Source organism: Zea mays, chromosome 6, assembly GCF_902167145.1.
Source record: "Zea mays cultivar B73 chromosome 6, Zm-B73-REFERENCE-NAM-5.0, whole genome shotgun sequence".
NCBI lineage: Eukaryota > Viridiplantae > Streptophyta > Magnoliopsida > Poales > Poaceae > Zea > Zea mays.
In genome coordinates, this window is record NC_050101.1 from 107815521 (window position 1) to 107833604 (window position 18084).

At 45.2% G+C, this 18084-nt stretch overlaps 1 protein-coding gene across 3 annotated transcripts; it reads left to right on the forward strand.

Annotated features, from left to right (window-relative positions):
* The first annotated feature begins 1754 nt into the window (after window positions 1–1754).
* Window positions 1755–4844, forward strand: LOC100276351 (uncharacterized). 3 transcript variants are annotated; one of them, NM_001150160.2, is made up of 4 exons: window positions 1755–1907; window positions 1990–2127; window positions 2488–2637; window positions 4217–4760. In NM_001150160.2, the coding sequence occupies exons 2-4, from the start codon at window positions 1998–2000 to the stop codon at window positions 4627–4629; spliced, it is 693 nt and encodes a 230-aa protein (NP_001143632.2). In that variant the 5' UTR covers window positions 1755–1907; window positions 1990–1997; the 3' UTR covers window positions 4630–4760. The 3 variants fall into 3 exon arrangements, with proteins under 3 accessions (NP_001143632.2, NP_001352127.1, NP_001170520.1); NM_001365198.1 differs by having other exon boundaries at window positions 1781–1907; window positions 4214–4844; NM_001177049.1 differs by having other exon boundaries at window positions 1855–1907; window positions 3659–4827.
* The last annotated feature ends 13240 nt before the right edge of the window (window positions 4845–18084 follow it).

Sequence of the window (18084 nt, forward strand, 5' to 3'; positions counted from 1 at the left end):
TTTTTGAATTATAAATATGCAACATATAAATCTCGTACCGAATAATACATTCCTGACGAATGAACACTCTCCTGTGTAGGGAGAATATCTCCTAGCTGAGATTATAGTTCCCAGATGGAACCTTTTCAGAAGAAGCAAAGTCTGTGTTGAACACCAAAGTTTGATAACCCCTATTAATGGATAAAGACCCATACATACCCGAAAAAGGAATATGATGAGGTACCAAAGGACTTGAAGTTCACCAAATAAGCACATGTGCATTCCATGAGTTTTACTCATGGTAATTTCCACTAGATGTGGAATTACGGTATCCTCTAAAGCCCTGATGGCAGAAACCTATAAGGTTTAGGTGTTACTGGCAAAATATACCCATTGTGCCAGAATGACAGACTATAATGATGTATCTGATCGATGAAAAATCCCTGATGGATTACGATCTTTGATGGACTTTTGTTACACCATCATAGATGTTGCAATGGATGAACGCCTGGAGCGATGTGTCATATTTAGAATATGTATTATTGCAACTATATTATCCCCTAAGTCCTATTGAAGGACATGTTACTTGCTTTGCACAACTATGTATAAATTGCGGTGTAAGATAGAAAATTATAGCACCCCAACCTCATCCATTCTCGTTATTCCAGATGAACAATGAGACATATATCTTGAAGAGTATGCTTGAGTTATGAGGGATAACGACTTAGACGGATGTCATCGTCAGGGGGAGCGAATGCTTATATTGATCACAATTGTGAGACAATAAATATCATATTCTATGCCCTGAAGGCATCAGCTTGATGATTAATATGTGAACCTTTATGGAAGTTTCTATCAAATATAAAGATCCAGTCGATCGAACACCATCAGTCAAAGTGGCTTGTTTATGTTGATACGTGTACTTACCTCGTATATCCTAGAAGTGAGTAGAGGTGAAGTTCCTGAAATAATCCTTGCAACAGTATGCAATCTGTTTGCTAAATCTCTATGTGCGTATACTTCCAGAAGAAGATGTTGTGCCATATTGATACGTTTTTCCAAGGATCAGGGGGAGCACATTTCTAAATTTAGCCCTTGTAGAAGATTCGATGGAATCCTGATCCAGAAGATCGAAATTTGTTCTGATGACATTTGTTGTACTCTTTTTTCCTTAGTGAGTTTTTCTGAAGTTTCTCACATAAGGTTTTTAATGAGGCAACAAAGTGCAAATGCAATTTGCGTCACCATGTACTCTTTCTCCATATTTTTCTCACTGGGTTTTTGGGAGTTTTAAAGAGTCATGTGTTGGTCGCGGTATTCGCCCAAGGGGGAGTGTTAAGTAACCCTAGTTAAGGTTATGTGGGCAAATACCGGCTTTGCCCCTGAGGGGTCTCACATATCTATATAAGGAACTTGTACACCCCTTCATATGATAGAGATCAGAAAGAGGCCAGAGGCCCAACCCTATATCATGTGTCTCGTGTGTTTCCTCTGTCGTGCTTATGGGAAGGGAGACGGATTCTCTACAGCTTCTTGCGCCTCTACTGCTGACGGGGGAAGGGAGCGGATCTGGTGATCCGTGGTAACGTAGTTCTCAACAGAATTCACTATTGAGTATTGACCTCCCTGTTCTCCCGGGCTCCCCTTCCTCCCACTCCCAAGTCACAAATGGGCCCTCGTATGCTATATATGGACCAAGAAAGACATTCAGTCCATTTGGGCCAGATTCGTCTACTGAGCCCAAGGAATAGAATCAATCAGTGTCTACTCTCTCCACAGGCCCAAAACGCCTCCAAGCCGTCCAAGGGTACTCGAGCTCGAGCTACACTCGGCGTTTACGGCGCCGGCGATCACCCACCGCGTCCTCCGCCTTGTCCTCTTTCCTCAACCTAACCCCCATCCAGCGAGGTTTCTCCGCTCTCATATAGGTGAGGCCCCAAACCCCCTGCCCCTCTGCGTTCTCTGCGAGCTTCGGATTGAGTGGCGCTGACCGCGTTTGTGGGGGATCAGAATCAGATATGAAGAGGGCGGCGCCGTCTCAGGAGCCCCTCGACGTTTCTTCCGGGGACTCCTCGGGCTCGGATTCCGATCAATTAGGCGGCAAGGATAAGGGCGGGAGCGCCTCTAAAGCTGCTGCAGGGGCTGAAGGTGAGAGCTCTCCGATGGTTTGCTGACTCTAGATCTGCTAATCTAATTGCATATGCGTGTTCCGGTTGCTGCCTTGGTATGGTTGATCGATGGTTCACTGTGCTGTGACTGTTGAAAGTTTTACTTGCTCCACTGGCCCTGAGATAATTGATTGGTCAATTCTGAGTAGTCTAGTCGAATATGAGTAGTCTGGTCGATTGTTAGTGTGTGGTCACATAGTTCTTATTGTTCAGTTTTCACTTTCACAATCGATGCAACATAGTCTATAGGATTTATTGATATTAACCAACTATACATGAAGAATCATTTATGAAGATTATCTCCTAATGGAGTGGCACTGACCATGTTTCTGGTTACTAGATGTGAAGAGGGTGGTGCTGCATAAGGAATCCCAGGACGTATCTTCTGATGATGACCTTAGCTCGGATTCTGATGATGATGCTGGGAAGGGGAATGCTTGGAATGCCTTTGGGCTGCCCAATTCCTCCAAAGCTGCTTCGACGGCAGAAGGTGAGAGCTAATGACTTTGTTTCTATGTGTTTCACTTGTGGATAGGACTAGGTGACGAATTGATATGGTTGATGTACTGTGACTGTTGAAGTTTGTGGATTGGACCTTAGCTGACACCTGGTTTTTGAGTATGCTTGTCTCTGGGTTTCACCTTTTCGATGATGCAGCGTAGGTCATAAGGCGTATATTTGCATTGGAACCCTACATGAAGACTACTGCCTATTGGTTCATGAATCTGGTCTTGTCAAATCAAATTTAATATGGAGAGAATAATCAAAAGCAAGTTATTGGATAGACTTCTTAGTTGATATTTATTTGCCTTACAAAAGTTGGTGTGCAACTGAAAAATAGGCTCAACAAGTTTCATTTTAAAATGGAAGAACAAAAGTACTTTAGGAATGTAATTACCATAACCGGAGCTCTCTTCGAACATGGTAGTCTTCATGTGATTGAGTGAACTCTATGATATGTTGGCTTGATTTCCATGGAATGTTGTCAGCTTATCCTACATATAGTCTTGTCCTTGAGTGGAATAGTTGAAAGTTTCGAGTTTCCCAAACTTATGGTCATCATATTAATACAGCAGCAGCTTGGAATTTTTGGTAGATTAGGTTTGTTGTTCTTTTTTACAGATTGTTATGGCACTAAATAGGCTCGCCTTTCCTGACCTCCAATGTTTTGCTTTAAGCTGCAGCTGCTGGTTTACCAGCCAATGCATGTATTTGGTTATCCGGTTTATTTAAGAAATTTGTTTCTGCATTTTCCCAAGGAATAGTTTGTGCTACCAAGGAAGATGCTTTTTAAAATATGGCTTTAGTATTTATTTTTTTTGGTTGCAACTTTTTTTTGTAACTACTATAGCCAAATCAATTCTTGCGAATAAGACTAAATTCTTTGATTTTAAAAATGTCCATTGAGAAAAAGAGACTATTGTTTCTTAACTTGGCACGTCTGAGACATGGATCGAGCTGCCACAGATCCTTGGGAATGATCTTTCTAATGAGGTAATGGGATCGTGCAGGTGCTCTGATCAGGAGGGCCGAAATGTATCAGCAATACATGAAGCGCATTCCGGTTCCTGCTTACCGTGATTCTGTAATCCCATTCACATCGTGGCTGGGACTCGCCGGATCGCTGAAGCAGCTGTATGAGCAACCCTTGCATTACCTCACCAATGTCCTCTTAAAAAAGTGGGACCAGCAAAGGATTGGGAGCGATGATGAGCACCGGCGTCTGGACGCTATCATCCACCCTGCCAGAGCTGAGACCCTGGTTTGGGCCACTGAAGAGGTCCATAGGCTGACCACCTCTGGCCAGCACTTGGCTAGCCTCTGGGCCTCAGATCCCATGTATCATGCTCACGTAGATCCCGTGTTTGCTTCCGTAAAGCTGGAGTAGCCACCGTTATGAATTGGGGGGTTTTGGTGTTTCCATGGTGTAAGCCTGCACATTTTGATTTGCTAAAACAGCAAGTACCAATCTAGTGACGCGAACTCCAGTCCAGATGACGCTTGTTCTGAGTATGATATCTTGTCGTTACGGTTCATTTTAACATTAATCTTAGCTCTGTGAACAGCAGCCAGGTCAAAGAAGAAGAAGAAAACCGGTGTGGATTTCAGCGCTCTGAGCCGGCACGGATACCATGGCGGCCCATCCGTCTTGACAGTTCGTCCGGCAGCGGAGGAACCGAACTGGTCCTGGTCCACTGGGAAAGACCGCGACGGCAAAGAGGACGCACACGCACCCGAGTCCTACGAGGAACGCGAGCGTACCAGGGCCGCAGTAACCGAAGGGGAGAAGTTCATCGGGCTGCAGAACGCGCCGCCGAACCAGCTGTTGCTGGAGAAAGACAGGAAGGAGAAGGACGCCTCCTTCTCGCAGAAAGAGAAGCGGAAGAGGGACCGGGGCCAAGCCAGCAGGGGGAAGAACTACGTCGAGGAGGAGAAGCGGCTCCTGAGGGGCAGCGGCGTGTACTCTGGCTTTGACACTTAGCAAATACCAAGAGCTCTAGCATGTGTGCATACCGAGGGTTAGCTGCCTTTCATCGTGTGCTTTGGCTGTGTTTATTTGGGCTTTGGATGTAGCTATGCATTGCGTTCAAATAGTACCGCTGCCATATTCTGTGTGCCATGTCTTGCTGCATTCGCGAGTTGCCATTGATATAAAAAAAATTGGAACTTCAAATATCTTATGAACATATTTGCTTCAAATTGGAAGTTACCGTGTAGTTTTCCAAATACATGATAAAGTAACATATTGTCTAATTTTTAAGATATTAAAATACACGACATCACTCATATTATTTAGACTAATTACAACTTTTGTTTTTTCTCTTATTCATTCACTTGAACACAACAAAAATATGTAACTTAAATTATACGCTAGATGTATCTTATATTATATAAAAAAACGGTATCATCACGACTCGTAAACGAAAAATACGAAAACGATCGAAAATCTAGCTAAATCGTTTTTGTATCGGTTATAATCGGTTCCCAGATAATTCAAAAAACGAACGGGTAAAATGGTATTCGAAAAAGGATGGTACAAGATTTTCCCGCCTCGTTTTTATCCCTAATCGCACTTATATGAAAAGTTTATAAGGCTTTGTTCTATTATTCCTACTAGATCATATAGATTGGATAGATTAAAAAATAGTAGAGATTTTAACTCGTTATAGATTTAAACTTATCTAATCTCCCCTAATTCGTATGTATTGAGATGAGAACTAACAAGCATACAAAAAAACTCAGGCTAGGTGGCCTCACCGGGTCGGGACGAAGGGGGAAAAAAGGGGGAATGGTTGGCGCGTACTTCCCATTCGCACAGGCCGCTTGTACAGTAAGCAAATCTGAGTTTGGGCCCAAATAAAACGGTGAGCCTGCAGCGAGCGAGTACTTCCTCCCATCGCGAAGCTGGAACTTGCCGGGCCGAACGCATTACGATTCAAAAGCCAGCTGCATCCCAGGTCAAATTTCGAGCTTTTCAGCCAAAATCCTATAGAGATCCAAGGAACGCGTGCATGCAAACGTGGCCGCGCGATCGGACTGGACTGGTGCCAATTGCCCATGCGCGTTTTGAGATATACGGGCGGCTCCACAACCAAACCAATAGTTGAGGTGCCTATCTTATTCCACTAGCCAACTCGGAGCGTCCGTCCACTCGTGCCCACCGGATATCAGGATATGTGGCAAATTCGCAATTATCCAGTGGATTTCATACCATGAACTGACATGATATTGTTTTCTAATTAACCACTAGTGGTATGGGTGGTAATTGCTCAAGATCCAAATGTTTCTTCTCAATTTATTTGGACTCTTAATTAATTTTATAGTTTAAAAGAAACTTCAAGCAGAGTTCGGTCCTAATTCGATTCAATTTTAGATTTTATATTGTAAGATTTAGAGCTAATTACCCCCTACTAGTGGGCCTACTTGATGTAGAAGCAGACATCAGATATGAGTGGTTTAATTACTAACGGCCGGTTTGCTTTTGTTATGATTTTGCATGGTTTTGACTCGTATAGTTCCTGTCCGCTGCTGCGGCTTTAATCCACCTGTTTCTATTTTTTTTTCTATAATATTTTATCTTTATTTATCGTGTACTCCTTCGTCTGAAGACGTCACATGGATCGGTGTGACCGAACTATATTCCAAGAACTTAGAACCTCTCCTTTTTTTGTCTTGGCCCACTGCCCATACAATACGGGCTGTAAAACTTCCGAGGGCATTTTAGGCAAAGAATCTATATATCAACAGAAAGCCTATATTCGTTTCTCCTTATCATTATGTCATGTCATGTCAAGATAGAGGGAAAATTATACTATTTGCATACAAGAGCTTCACTTTTTTTAGGGTCGTGTTTGGTTTCTAGGACTAAAATTTTTAGTACATCTATTTTATTATATTTTAGTCTCTAGATTACCAAATACGAAAACTAAAATAAAACTAAGAGAATAAAAATTAGTCCATAGAAACCAAGTCTAAGAGAACATGTACGGCAGTCGGTAAGCATGTTCAGAAACTCACGCTCGGAAGCGCAAACTGCGTTGGCAGAGAAAGAAAAGCTCATCCGTTAACACAACTCACGCACAACCAAACACAGTACGCTGGGCTTCATCGCCATGCGGACCGGTTTGATGACAAAGGGGTTTAGAGGGAATCTATAGGGAGCCTCATGAGACTAGCCGCAGTGATCGACTTCACGTGAGACGCTACTGGGATGGAGTCCGTTATGCAGTAAAATATCTGGTGCAGCGGCCAACTCTATCGAAGACCGTAAAATAGAGACGGACTCGAAAGACGCCATTTACAGAGTTCTCTTTCTTTACTCCATACCTCTCTCCTCTCCCAACTACCGCACGCGCGCGCTGTCGGGCTCCGGCGTCCGTCTCCATCACTACACCAAAAACATACACTTCCTACGGTTTTTTAACTTCCTACAGCTTTTATAACAAACCGTAGGAAATAAATAACTTCCGAGAGGCAACTGGTAGCTCTAGAAAATAAACATAACTTCCTACGGTGTTTTATAAAAGCTGTAGGAAGTTAGCTTTCACATGCTGACCCGAGCGTGTGGTCAAACGAGCTGCTTACTTCCTACGGCCTGCTCTAGGAAGTTAGCTTCTTCTGCTAACTTCCTACGGCCTACTCTAGGAAGTAAGCTTCTCCTGCTAACTTCCTACGGCCTACTCTAGTAAGTAAGATTCTCCTGCTAACTTCCTACGACCTCCTCTAAAAAGTTAGCTTTCAGTTGGTGACCCGTGGGTGCGGTCAAACGAGCCGCTAACTTCCTACGGCCTCCTCTAGGAAGTTAGGTTTCAGCTTTTGACCAGTCAAACGAGTCGCTAACTTCCTACGGTCGCCTCTAGGAATTTAGCTATCTATGCTAACTTCCTACGGCCTCCTCTAGAAAGTTAGCTTTCAGCTTTTGACCGGTCAAACGAGCCACTAACTTCCTACGGTCGCCTCTAGGAAGTGAATTAACTTCCTAGAGTACATGTACAACCTCTAGAAAGTTAAGTAACTTCCTACGGCTTTACTCTAGGAAGTAATATTTTTTTATCTTAACCTGCGAATCTACCTTATCTTTCCCTCACTCATCTTTCTCGCTCCCGTTCGTTGCAGCCGCCAGGCACCGCCGCCCGCCGCGCCCCCACGCCCGCCTGCTGGTGCCCCCGCCGCGCCCCTCCCCGCACCGCCGGCACGCCCGCTTCGCCCCAGCCCGCAGACACCCCCGCCCGCGACGAGCTGTGCTGCTGGTGGCGGTGGAGCGCAGTGAGGATGAGGCGCGCGTCGCGCCTGGTGGCCGGGTCATGGAGGCGCGCCAGCAGAGCCCTGAGCTCGCCGTAGGCGGCATCGCCAGAGGGCTCGCACCGCTGCAGGGACTCCTTGACGATGCTGCCGTCGTCATCCGCCTCCACGCCCACGCTGCCCATCTGATTCCGATCTGATTCCAGTCGCTGAGGTCCGCCGGAGCTAGCTAGAGCCTATAGCTTGGCTTCTTGTTTGCTTCTTCCAGCCTGTACGCAAGGTACGGTGGTGCAGTACACGCCATGTATGTAGTTTTGCTTTATAGACGCCACAGACATAGTCGACGACGACCTTTGTGCTAGCTAGCTAGCTCTCGTCAGTCGTCATATTTACATTTAGTATTTTTTCCATAATATACTCACAGCAAATTTCGAGTGAATCCATAATTTGGAACCGACAAATAGATGTGTGCATGATTTAGGTCGTCGGATTTAATTTAACTTGACTTTAAACAACCAAATTAAAATAAGCAAGTGGTGGTCGACTGCTCACCCTAACCAAGGGACAATTATTATCTAATGTGCCTCCGTCCATTAAAATATGTTTAAAGTTTGACTAGGTTTATAAAGCCTAGTTAAATTTAACTAAGAATTCTTCCGAGAGAGGTTGCATAGTGCAACGCTCAACGTGGGTCGTTTGGCTTTTGTGATTAAGATAACTAGTGGACTAATGATCACTATCAAAGTGAACGTTGCTACATTTTTCATTTTTACTTAAGTATGAAGTATAAAATACAAAGACATATGTACCATGTTGGCTAGGTGGTTGCGAGTGTGGATTTAGAGCCAACAACCATAGTTTGACACTACACAAAAAACATACACTTCCTACGGTTGCGAGTGTGCTGATTGTTTTGAAATGTTTGGTAGGTTCTGTTTATATGGATTTTTGTATATAAGATTGCATTGTTCTTTCGTATGAGGCTGCATATGACGAGACGATGTCTAGTCAGCACGGACCAGACTATGACTGGAGGACCTCACCTATTGATCCTCAGGTTGTGTATGCAAGTGGTGGAAAAGGTCATGGAAGGTGCGGACTCTACATATCTTATATTGTTTCATTGGTTGAGTGCAATACATGTATTCTGAATCTGTCGTGATGTTACTTGTTTTGTAGGTACACAATATTTGCTAACGTCAACGACTCGATCCAGGTGAGAGTTCAGTGTGGAGGTTCGTCGAGATCTGCTGCTCGTAGCTCCCGTCGCTCCAATCAAGATCTAGTAGAAGTGGCGCAACTGCAAGAAGAACTTAGGCGACATCAGGATTACTTGAGACAATAAGCTGCGCAACATGAATACTATGCTACACAGATTCAACAACAACAAACACTCATACAAGTAAGTTCAAAAGATAATAGCTTTCGCTTTAAGATATGTATTGATTTAAAACGCTAATGTGAATGAGTTCAACAATTTTGTAGCAACTAGCACAGGCCCAAGGGATACATGTCCCGGTGTCCCCACCACCACCACCACCACCTCCCGTACATTATTCTTGGTCTTCACATCCACCTACACCTACATCTCCACCTACCGAACATCAGGTATGCAAATTCATCATCATTTACTTGTTGTTAGTTATATTATGATGTAACTCAGCAAATATAATAGACCCCTCCAGCTACCTTTCCGACACATGAACGAGAAGACGGGTTAGACTTTGTCAAAACCCTCTTCGCTAGTGGAGGTATCGACCATCACTCATCACTGTACCCCAATGGTGATCGACGATCGTGAGCTTCCATGTTATGTGTTGTAATACTTGAGACTTTTATTATGACTATGTATGAGATATTGTCTCTTATAATGACTGGATGAGATGTGTCTTATTATGACTATGGATGAGACTTTTGTGATGTAATTGATGAGACTATGGATTTAAATATCGTTATGTGATTGTGTGTGAGTTGATTTATGTGAAAATATGTTGTGCTATATAGCTGTTGATATATTTGTTATGTTGTGGAATATGGTGTAAAATAAAAATAAACAACATTTGTAATGCTGGTCAAATTAACTTCCTAGAGGCCAACTGGGCCGTAGGAAGTTAGTCAGCTAACTTCCTAGGGGCTACAGTCAGCCGTAGGAAGTTAGTCGTAGGAAGTTAGTCACCTGACGGTGCTGACGGCGTGAAGCTACTAACTTCCGAGAACCTACTAACTTCCGAGAGGCTCCTTTGGCTGTAGGAAGTTAGCTAACTTCCTAGAGGGCTCTAGGAAGTTAAGCTAACTTCCGACAAAAAATTTTCGAGAGCCAAACTTCCGACGGGATGGCTTTACTTCCGAGGGTTTAGCTAACTTCCTAGAGTTTAGGGCTAACTTCCTAGGGTTTAAGCTCTAGGAAGTTCACTATTTTGGTGTAGTGCATCGACCGCGGCTCGTCGGGCTCCAGCGTCCTTCTCCATCGACCGTGGCTCATCGGCGGCACGCGAGGCAGGGAGCTGCTCCGAGCGCGCGGGCTACGCCAGCCGGGCAAGGCAGTCGCAGGAGACGCGGACAGAGGCGCGGGCGAAGCAGCTCGCCGAGACGGAAGTGGGCTGGCCGGGAACCACGCCGGCGACCGAAGCGGGATCCGGACGAGGTGGAGGTGGGCGCTGCCGAGCCTGGATCCGGAGGCCTCCGCCGGTAGCGGGATCCCTCTCCGCCAAACTGGAGGAAGCGAAGCCATCCCCCAGATCGGGAGGCTTGGAGGTTGGGGGAGGAGAGGAAGAAGTCGGATCTGCTCAGGGAAGCGCAAAGGTGAACGGCAAGCGGCGACGTTCGAAGGAGGTAGACGCATCATCGGAGGAGAGTTCCACCGCGCGGTCTGCTCGTCCATTTCGTCGATTTAGGTAATTTGTGAATCCAGTAGATCTTGTTTTTGAATGAGATTCATGGTTTGTGAACCTGTTTTGAATGAGATTCAACTATATACATATGTGTATGAACTCTCAAATACTTATTATAGGCTAACAATGTGTCTAACAATTTCCCTTTGTTATGGTATTTTGTTGATATTCACACCTGTCCATATGCTGATATACCAGCTCTAAAATCCATTGTTGAATGAGATTCATGGGTCTGCTTGTTCCCTATGGTTTACCTTTAGTATCCCTTTGTCATTCATGTTCAAATTGTTGCTGGATTTCTGAAGTTCTGCATCTTCATCATGAGTTACACTGTTTTCTGTAATTCAACAATGGATTTTAGAGCTAAATAACTTAATAATGTAGTTAGAAGTACTAACCATAGAAAAATGTGAAGTTATTGCAAAGTAAGATTATTATTGCCAATGTTATGTTGCTTCATTAAGGTCCATATGAACCAGAATACAGCAGGAGAATATTAATGATAATTCTACCACCACCACCAAGTGAAATTGGTAGCTAATAAAGTTTATGAGTGAAAAATGTTCTACAAAAAATGTATAGTCGTAGTCAAGTATAACCTGGTCAGAAATGCTTGCTGCTAGAAAACAAGTTAAAAGAACCTGTCCTTATGATTTTTTAGTGAACTCACAAATTAATACTATGCTTCTCTCAATACTTGTTAGCTCTGAATATTATGCTTCTCTGTATTACTATGCTTCTCTGAATAATATTTTCTGTTGTGCAGGATGGATGGCACAAACAACAGTAGGGGTGACAGCACACACCCACAAGGTCAGCCTGGTGGCTGGTATCCACCAGCGAACCCATCTTCATACCAGCCCCTCCCTCCCCCTGGCTGGAACCCATACATGTTTCCAATGCAAGGTCAGCCTGGTGGCTGGTATCCACAAGCAATCCAGCTTCCCCAACATAATGTTAGCAACTTTCATCCTCCTTGTGGACCTGATATTGTATCAGTTGACCCCGCTCAATGGAATGTGGGACTGGGGGCTGAGGTAGAGGTACTTCCTCCAGAGGATTCAACACATTCAATCCTGAAACGGGGAAGGACTAAGTTAGGGAACTTCAGCCCACAAGAAGATGTAATCCTGGTGAAAGCATGGTTGGAAGTTAGCTGTGGTCCTGTTATAGGTAATGGCCAAAAAGGAGATAGGTTCTAGAAGAGGGTGCTGGACCGATATAATTTTCGGAGGGGGCCGAACCCAGAAAGAAGCCTCAGATCACTACAGAGCCGCTGGACCAATAATATCAAGCCTGAGGTTGGAAAATTTGCAGGCTACTATGCAGAAGCCCTGCGACAAAATCCCAGTGGAATGTTAGATGCTGACAAAGTAAGTTGCTTCCATTTCCTTATGAAGTTCTTTTTGTTCGATGACATTGTTTTAGCAAGCTCATATAATCTGTTTTCATCTTTGTAGACAACACTAGCAACCGGCAACTTTGCAGCTGTAGAAGGGCATGCGTTTGGATTCATGCACTGTTGGGAACATATGAAGGACGAGCCAAAATGGGGTAACCCAACACAAGTTGGGACTGAAGGTGATCTAGAAGGCGCCGACTTGGAAGAGGACTCCAACAGGGTGCACATTGATGCAGACAAGTCATCTGGGAAAAGGCCTATGGGTAGAGACAAAGCTAAAGCAGCCAACAAGAAATCTAAATCGGTTTCAGGCGATACATCTTCTTCAGAGTACGCTAGTAGGATGCAGGACATGTCCATTCAAAAAATAACTATCATGCAAGAAGAAAGCGTGCGCAAAGGTGAGCGATTCCAGCAACTTGCTACAATTGATGAGAAAAGGTACCAGGAAATGCGTAGTCACAACCAATCGGTATTAGGTATTGAGCAAGAGAAAGTTAGAATCATGTGTGAGAAGCATGACCGGGAGGAGAAGAAGGAGGATGAGAGGATTCTGAGTATTAATTTGGACTCCTGCACACCTTCCCTGAGAATGTATTATGAAGCTTTGCAGGAGGACATAATGGCAAAGCTTGCTGCTAGACGCCAAGGGAGGCATGCCCCATAAGGCTGTCATGTGGTTACTGTTAGGATTATGTTGTAATAATTGTTAGGACATTTGCATTATTCAATGTTGTTGTACTTGTGAGGACAATGTTTGACATTCAATCCTGTTGTAAGTGTTTGTATTAATTCGAGGACAATTTGCATTGGACAATTATGGTGTAATGAGTTCTGCTGCCTGCAGTTTGGTTTTTGTTGGTGTATCTTTTTTGTGCTGCTTCATGCTTGCTTTGGGTTATTGGTGATGGCATGCTGCCTTCTTGGGTGTAGGTACTTTTTGGCTTCTTGGTGAAGGTACTTCTGATTATGCTCTTTCAAACATGTCTTGCTTGGGACTGACATGTTATGTTATTTCTATTTGTAGTGCTCTTGAAGCTTGGGACTGAGCCTGATCTATTGACGAGTTCAGCTGTGCCTGTCAAATTTGTCGACATCTATTCTGTGCATGATACAACTAAGAGTTAAACTTCTTTGTTTCCTTGTAGCGGTTTGGAGCACCAACACGTACATGTAGCATGCAACAGCTCGCATGCTGGTGCATACAGGTAGCACCAATACGTACAGGAGCACCAACCCGTGAAACATGCACTGTGGCGAGGTAGTTGGGTGGCAGTTGAGTAGAGAATGAAAGAGAATTGAAAAAATGATATTATATATGGTAGTTGATATAGAGTTGGGATATAGAGTAAATATGATTGCGGAGGATTACGGTATAGAGTAATGAATTTTGCTGACAAGGACGGAATATTCCTTTTAGAGTAGAGATTTAGAGTTCAATGAGTGTGGATAGCCTGATACACTTCAATTCTCCAGTCACCAAACTAGTAGTCCGAAAAGAGTACTATTCCTCTGACTTGTTACGGGAATGCGGAGGCAGTAGTGGCGTCGTAGTTTTTTATTATTTTTTTCCGTGGTTCCTGAACATGGCAGCGCACAGTATAAGGTGTACTTTATGGACGTGACGCGAAGTGCTTCATATAGACGGTGTTAAACGTTTTATGTTCTCCTTGTGTACACTACTTGCGGGCGGAGACAGTTTAACAAGAAGCAAGAAGCAGGCCGACGGCGACAGGGGCATCTTGTTTTTGGCGGGACTGGGTTCAACGAGTGGAGACTGCGACCAAAGGCGGACGCTGCGTGGCTGACAAATACTACCATGACCATGACCACAGTCTGCAACCAAGTACTGTACGAATGGCATATGCTGGATAGAGTCTAGCACTAACTGCAGGTAGTATCTATCTGCGACCGTCCATCACCTGTCGCTTTCGGACCACCTGAGGTTGCCTGATAAACTGGCGGCTGTAATGCTCGCGCGCGCAGTGGTAGCTAGAAAGTCGGCGGCGGCGCCTGGTCGGCCTGACGGGCCTCGCCTCGGTGCGCGAGCCGCGAGGGGCCATGATCGCCGCAGCACTCCAGTCCCTGGACTCGCAACCGTCGGGGGGGGGGGGGGGGGGGGGGGGGGGGGGGGGGGGGGTGCGGTGGTCGGGTCGGCCGAGATGGTTACTACTCCTGCACAAGGAAATGCCACCAGCAACGCCGTCGTGGCTGGGCGTCCAGCACGACTCCTCGAGCCTCGAAGTGAAATCGGGAAGAGTCCTTTTTATTGAAGAAAACAAGGCGAAAGCCCGGTTCAACGTGGTAAATCCGTCGCGTCGCGTCACGTCGTGCACCATCTAGACACGACAGAGACGTGCGGGCGCCGAGGCCGGCGGCGACCCGGGCGTCCTCCACCTGGATCCACGTCACGCCGCCTGCCCGCCTCAGACCACTGTTCGCGTCACCGGCCAAGTGGGTCGCTCGGGTGGCGGCGGCCACCCGCGGCGACTCTGCGGGCTGTCCGGCTGTGTGTGTAGCAGTAGCAGGCAATGGGCAGCCGGCAGGCGAGAAGCGCACGCGCAGATCACTACTCTCGAGCTCGCGCTTTGCACGCCTGCCGGGTCACCAGATCGGTCAGGGCGTCCGGTACGGGTAGTGGCCCGGGTTGATGCTGGATTTTCTATGCCGATGCCGAGCCATTTATCCTATATAATACTGTATTATTTATAGTTGCTACAAGTAACAACAACAAATACATCGTCTTGATATAAAGTTTCCTAAGATAATAACACGTTAATAAGCAGTTTGGGAACTATATTTTTTCAAGGGATTTTAATTTTCACAAGAGAAAAATGAACTAATTTCTTTTAGAAAAATAAAAAATCCCTTAAAAATGAGGTTCTCAAACTAGCTCTAAAAAGAAGAACAAATGACATGTTACGGAAGTTTCACACATGCTTTGTTTGGTTCAACTGTTCATCAAAGTTTCATTTTATGGCATCACTGTATTTTTTTACGCTTTTACATAGAATACTTCCGACATTTCAGGGTTTTTTCCAGTGCTCTATTTTATCAAAAACACTTGGTCGCATCAGGTTCTTTTTTTCGTTTTAACGAACTATAGGATCCTCTCGGTGTCTCATAGCAACGAACGTCATCTTTAATGATGATAAAAATAATATTCCCTCCATCTCAAAATATTATTCATTTTACAATACTAATAGATTTATACAATATTTGATGTGTGTGTCTTATTTATGTGTTTAGATTTATTGTCATCTATTTAAATATAGACACAAAAATTTAGAGCTAAAACAAACAATGAAATAAGACACAGGGAGTATATTTGAATCGTACTTTGACGAACTAATAGAAAAATGATTGCATGCCGACGTACTTTTATATTCTAATCCATTCATTCTTTTTTATTTGTCATATTTTAGTTTAAAAATGAACTAATGGACGACAAGTATTCGAGACCCCACATGACAATTCCAACCTTCCGGCAATAAACAAAGAAGTCTAAGGGTGTGATTGGTTCAGGAGTGGAGGGAAATAGAGCGGCTCTATTCTAGTTTTTTAGATGTTTGGTTTCCAATAAAAGAGTAGTGGAGTAGCTCCTGGAGTCTGCATATAGAAATTTACCATAAATAGTTGGAGTGCTCTCACTCCACCAAAATGGTTGGATGTGAGCGCTCTCTCGGACGCGAGCACTCTCCTCCATGTTCACCCCTCTACACTCATATCGCTCTCCAACCAAACAAAGAACGAAGCGATTCCGCTCTATTCTACTTCTTCAACCAAACAAAAAATAAGAGTGGCTCTGTTCTACTTGCCAAACAGATAATAGAACGACTTCATTCTCAAAAACAAGAATGGAACCGCTCCATTCTAATTGACTCTCCAGCCAAACTAACTCTAACAAGTCTCCATCCACGCATTTAATAATACATGACATGTGAGGAGCTACAACTACCATTTAACATCATTCAAATATATAGATCCATATCAGGTTCAAAAGGAGTAAACCATTGCCGATGTTTCGAACCTCGCTCCAACAAGTAAAATTATTGTATGTGTTCCGAGTTTCGAACGGTGTGTACGATTGTCGCAAGATTTATACTGATTCGGACAGAACGTCCCTACTTCTAGTCATCGGTGTCTTACGCTACCGTTACCATTGATGGTCAAATCTCGTAGTAGGGGTTTGTCGGTGTTTCGAACCTCGCTACGATAAGTAAATTTGTTGTGTGTGTTCCGGGCCCCGGACGCTGTGCACGGTGAAAGGGAATTAGGCTTACACCTAGTTCCTATATAATTTTGGTGGTTGAATTGCCCAACACAAATCTTTGGACTAACTAGTTTGCCCAAGTGTATAGATTATACAGGTGTAAAAAGCTCACACTCAGCCAATAAAAAGACCAAGTTTTGGATTCAATAAAGGAGCAAAGGGGCAACCGAGGGCACCCCTGGTCTGGGTGCCACCGGACAGTGAACAGTACCTGTCCGGTGCACCAGGGGACTCAGACTCCAACTCTTCACTCTCGGGAATTCTCGGAAGCCGGCGCGCTATAATTCACCGGACTGTCCGGTGTGCACCGGACATGTCCGGTGCTCCAAGGAAGCTCGGCCTCCTGAACTCGCCAGCCTCGGGTTCGCGCGGCAGCCGCTCCGCTATAATTCACCGGACTGTCCGGTGTGCACCGGACTGTCCGGTGTGCCAGCGGAGCAACGGCTCCCTGCGGCGCCAACGGCTCCCTGCGGTGCATTAAATGCGCGCGCAGCGCGCGCAGAAGTCAGAATCGCCCATACCGGTGCACCGGACATCAAACAGTACATGTCCGGTGTGCACCGGACACCCAGGCGGGCCCACAAGTCAGAAGCTCCAACGGTCGGAATCCAACGGCAATGGTGACGTGGCAGAGGCACCGGACTGTCCGGTGTGCACCGGACTGTCCGGTGCGCCATCGAACAGAGGCTGCCAGCAACGGTCACTTTTGGTGGTTGGGGCTATAAATACCCCAACCACCCCACCATTCATTGCATCCAAGTTTTCCCACTTCTTAACCACTTACAAGAGCTAGGCATTCAATTCTAGACACATACAAAGAGATCAAATCCTCTCCAATTCCACTCAAGCCTTTAGTGACTAGCGAGAGAGATTTGCCGTGTTCTTTTGAGCTCTTGCGCTTGGATCGCATTCTTTCTCTCTCTTGTGCTCTTGTGATCAACACTCGATTGTAACCGAGGCAAGAGGCACCGATTGTGTGGTGACCCTTGCGGGGAAGTTTTGTTCCCGGTTGATTGAGAAGAAGGAAAGCTCACTCGGTCCGAGGGACCGTTTGAGAGAGGGAAGGGTTGAAAGAGACCCGGCCTTTGTGGCCTCCTCAACGGGGAGTAGGTTTGCGAGAACCGAACCTCGGTAAAACAAATCCGCGTGTCACTCTCCTTATTTGCTTGCGATTTGTTTTGCGCCCTCTCTCGCGGACTCGTTTATATTTCTAACGCTAACCCGGCTTGTAGTTGTGATTATTTTTGTAAATTTCAGTTTCGCCCTATTCACCCCCCCTCTAGGCGACTATCAATTGGTATCAGAGCCCGGTGCTTCATTAGAGCCTAACCGCTCGAAGTGATGTCGGGAGATCACGCCAAGAAGGAGATGGAGACCGGCGAAAAGCCCACTACAAGCTACGGGAGCACTTCATCGGAAGAGTCCCGCACCAAAAGGAGGGAGAAGAAGAAGAGCTCCTCCAACAAAGGGAAGGAGAAGAAATCTTCTTCTCACCACAAAGAGAAGAAGGAAAAATCTTCTTCCCACAAGCCGCATCGGAAAGGCGATAAGCACAAGAGGATGAGGAAGGTGGTCTACTACGAGACCGACACTTCATCAACTTCTACCTCCGACTCCGATGCGCCCTCC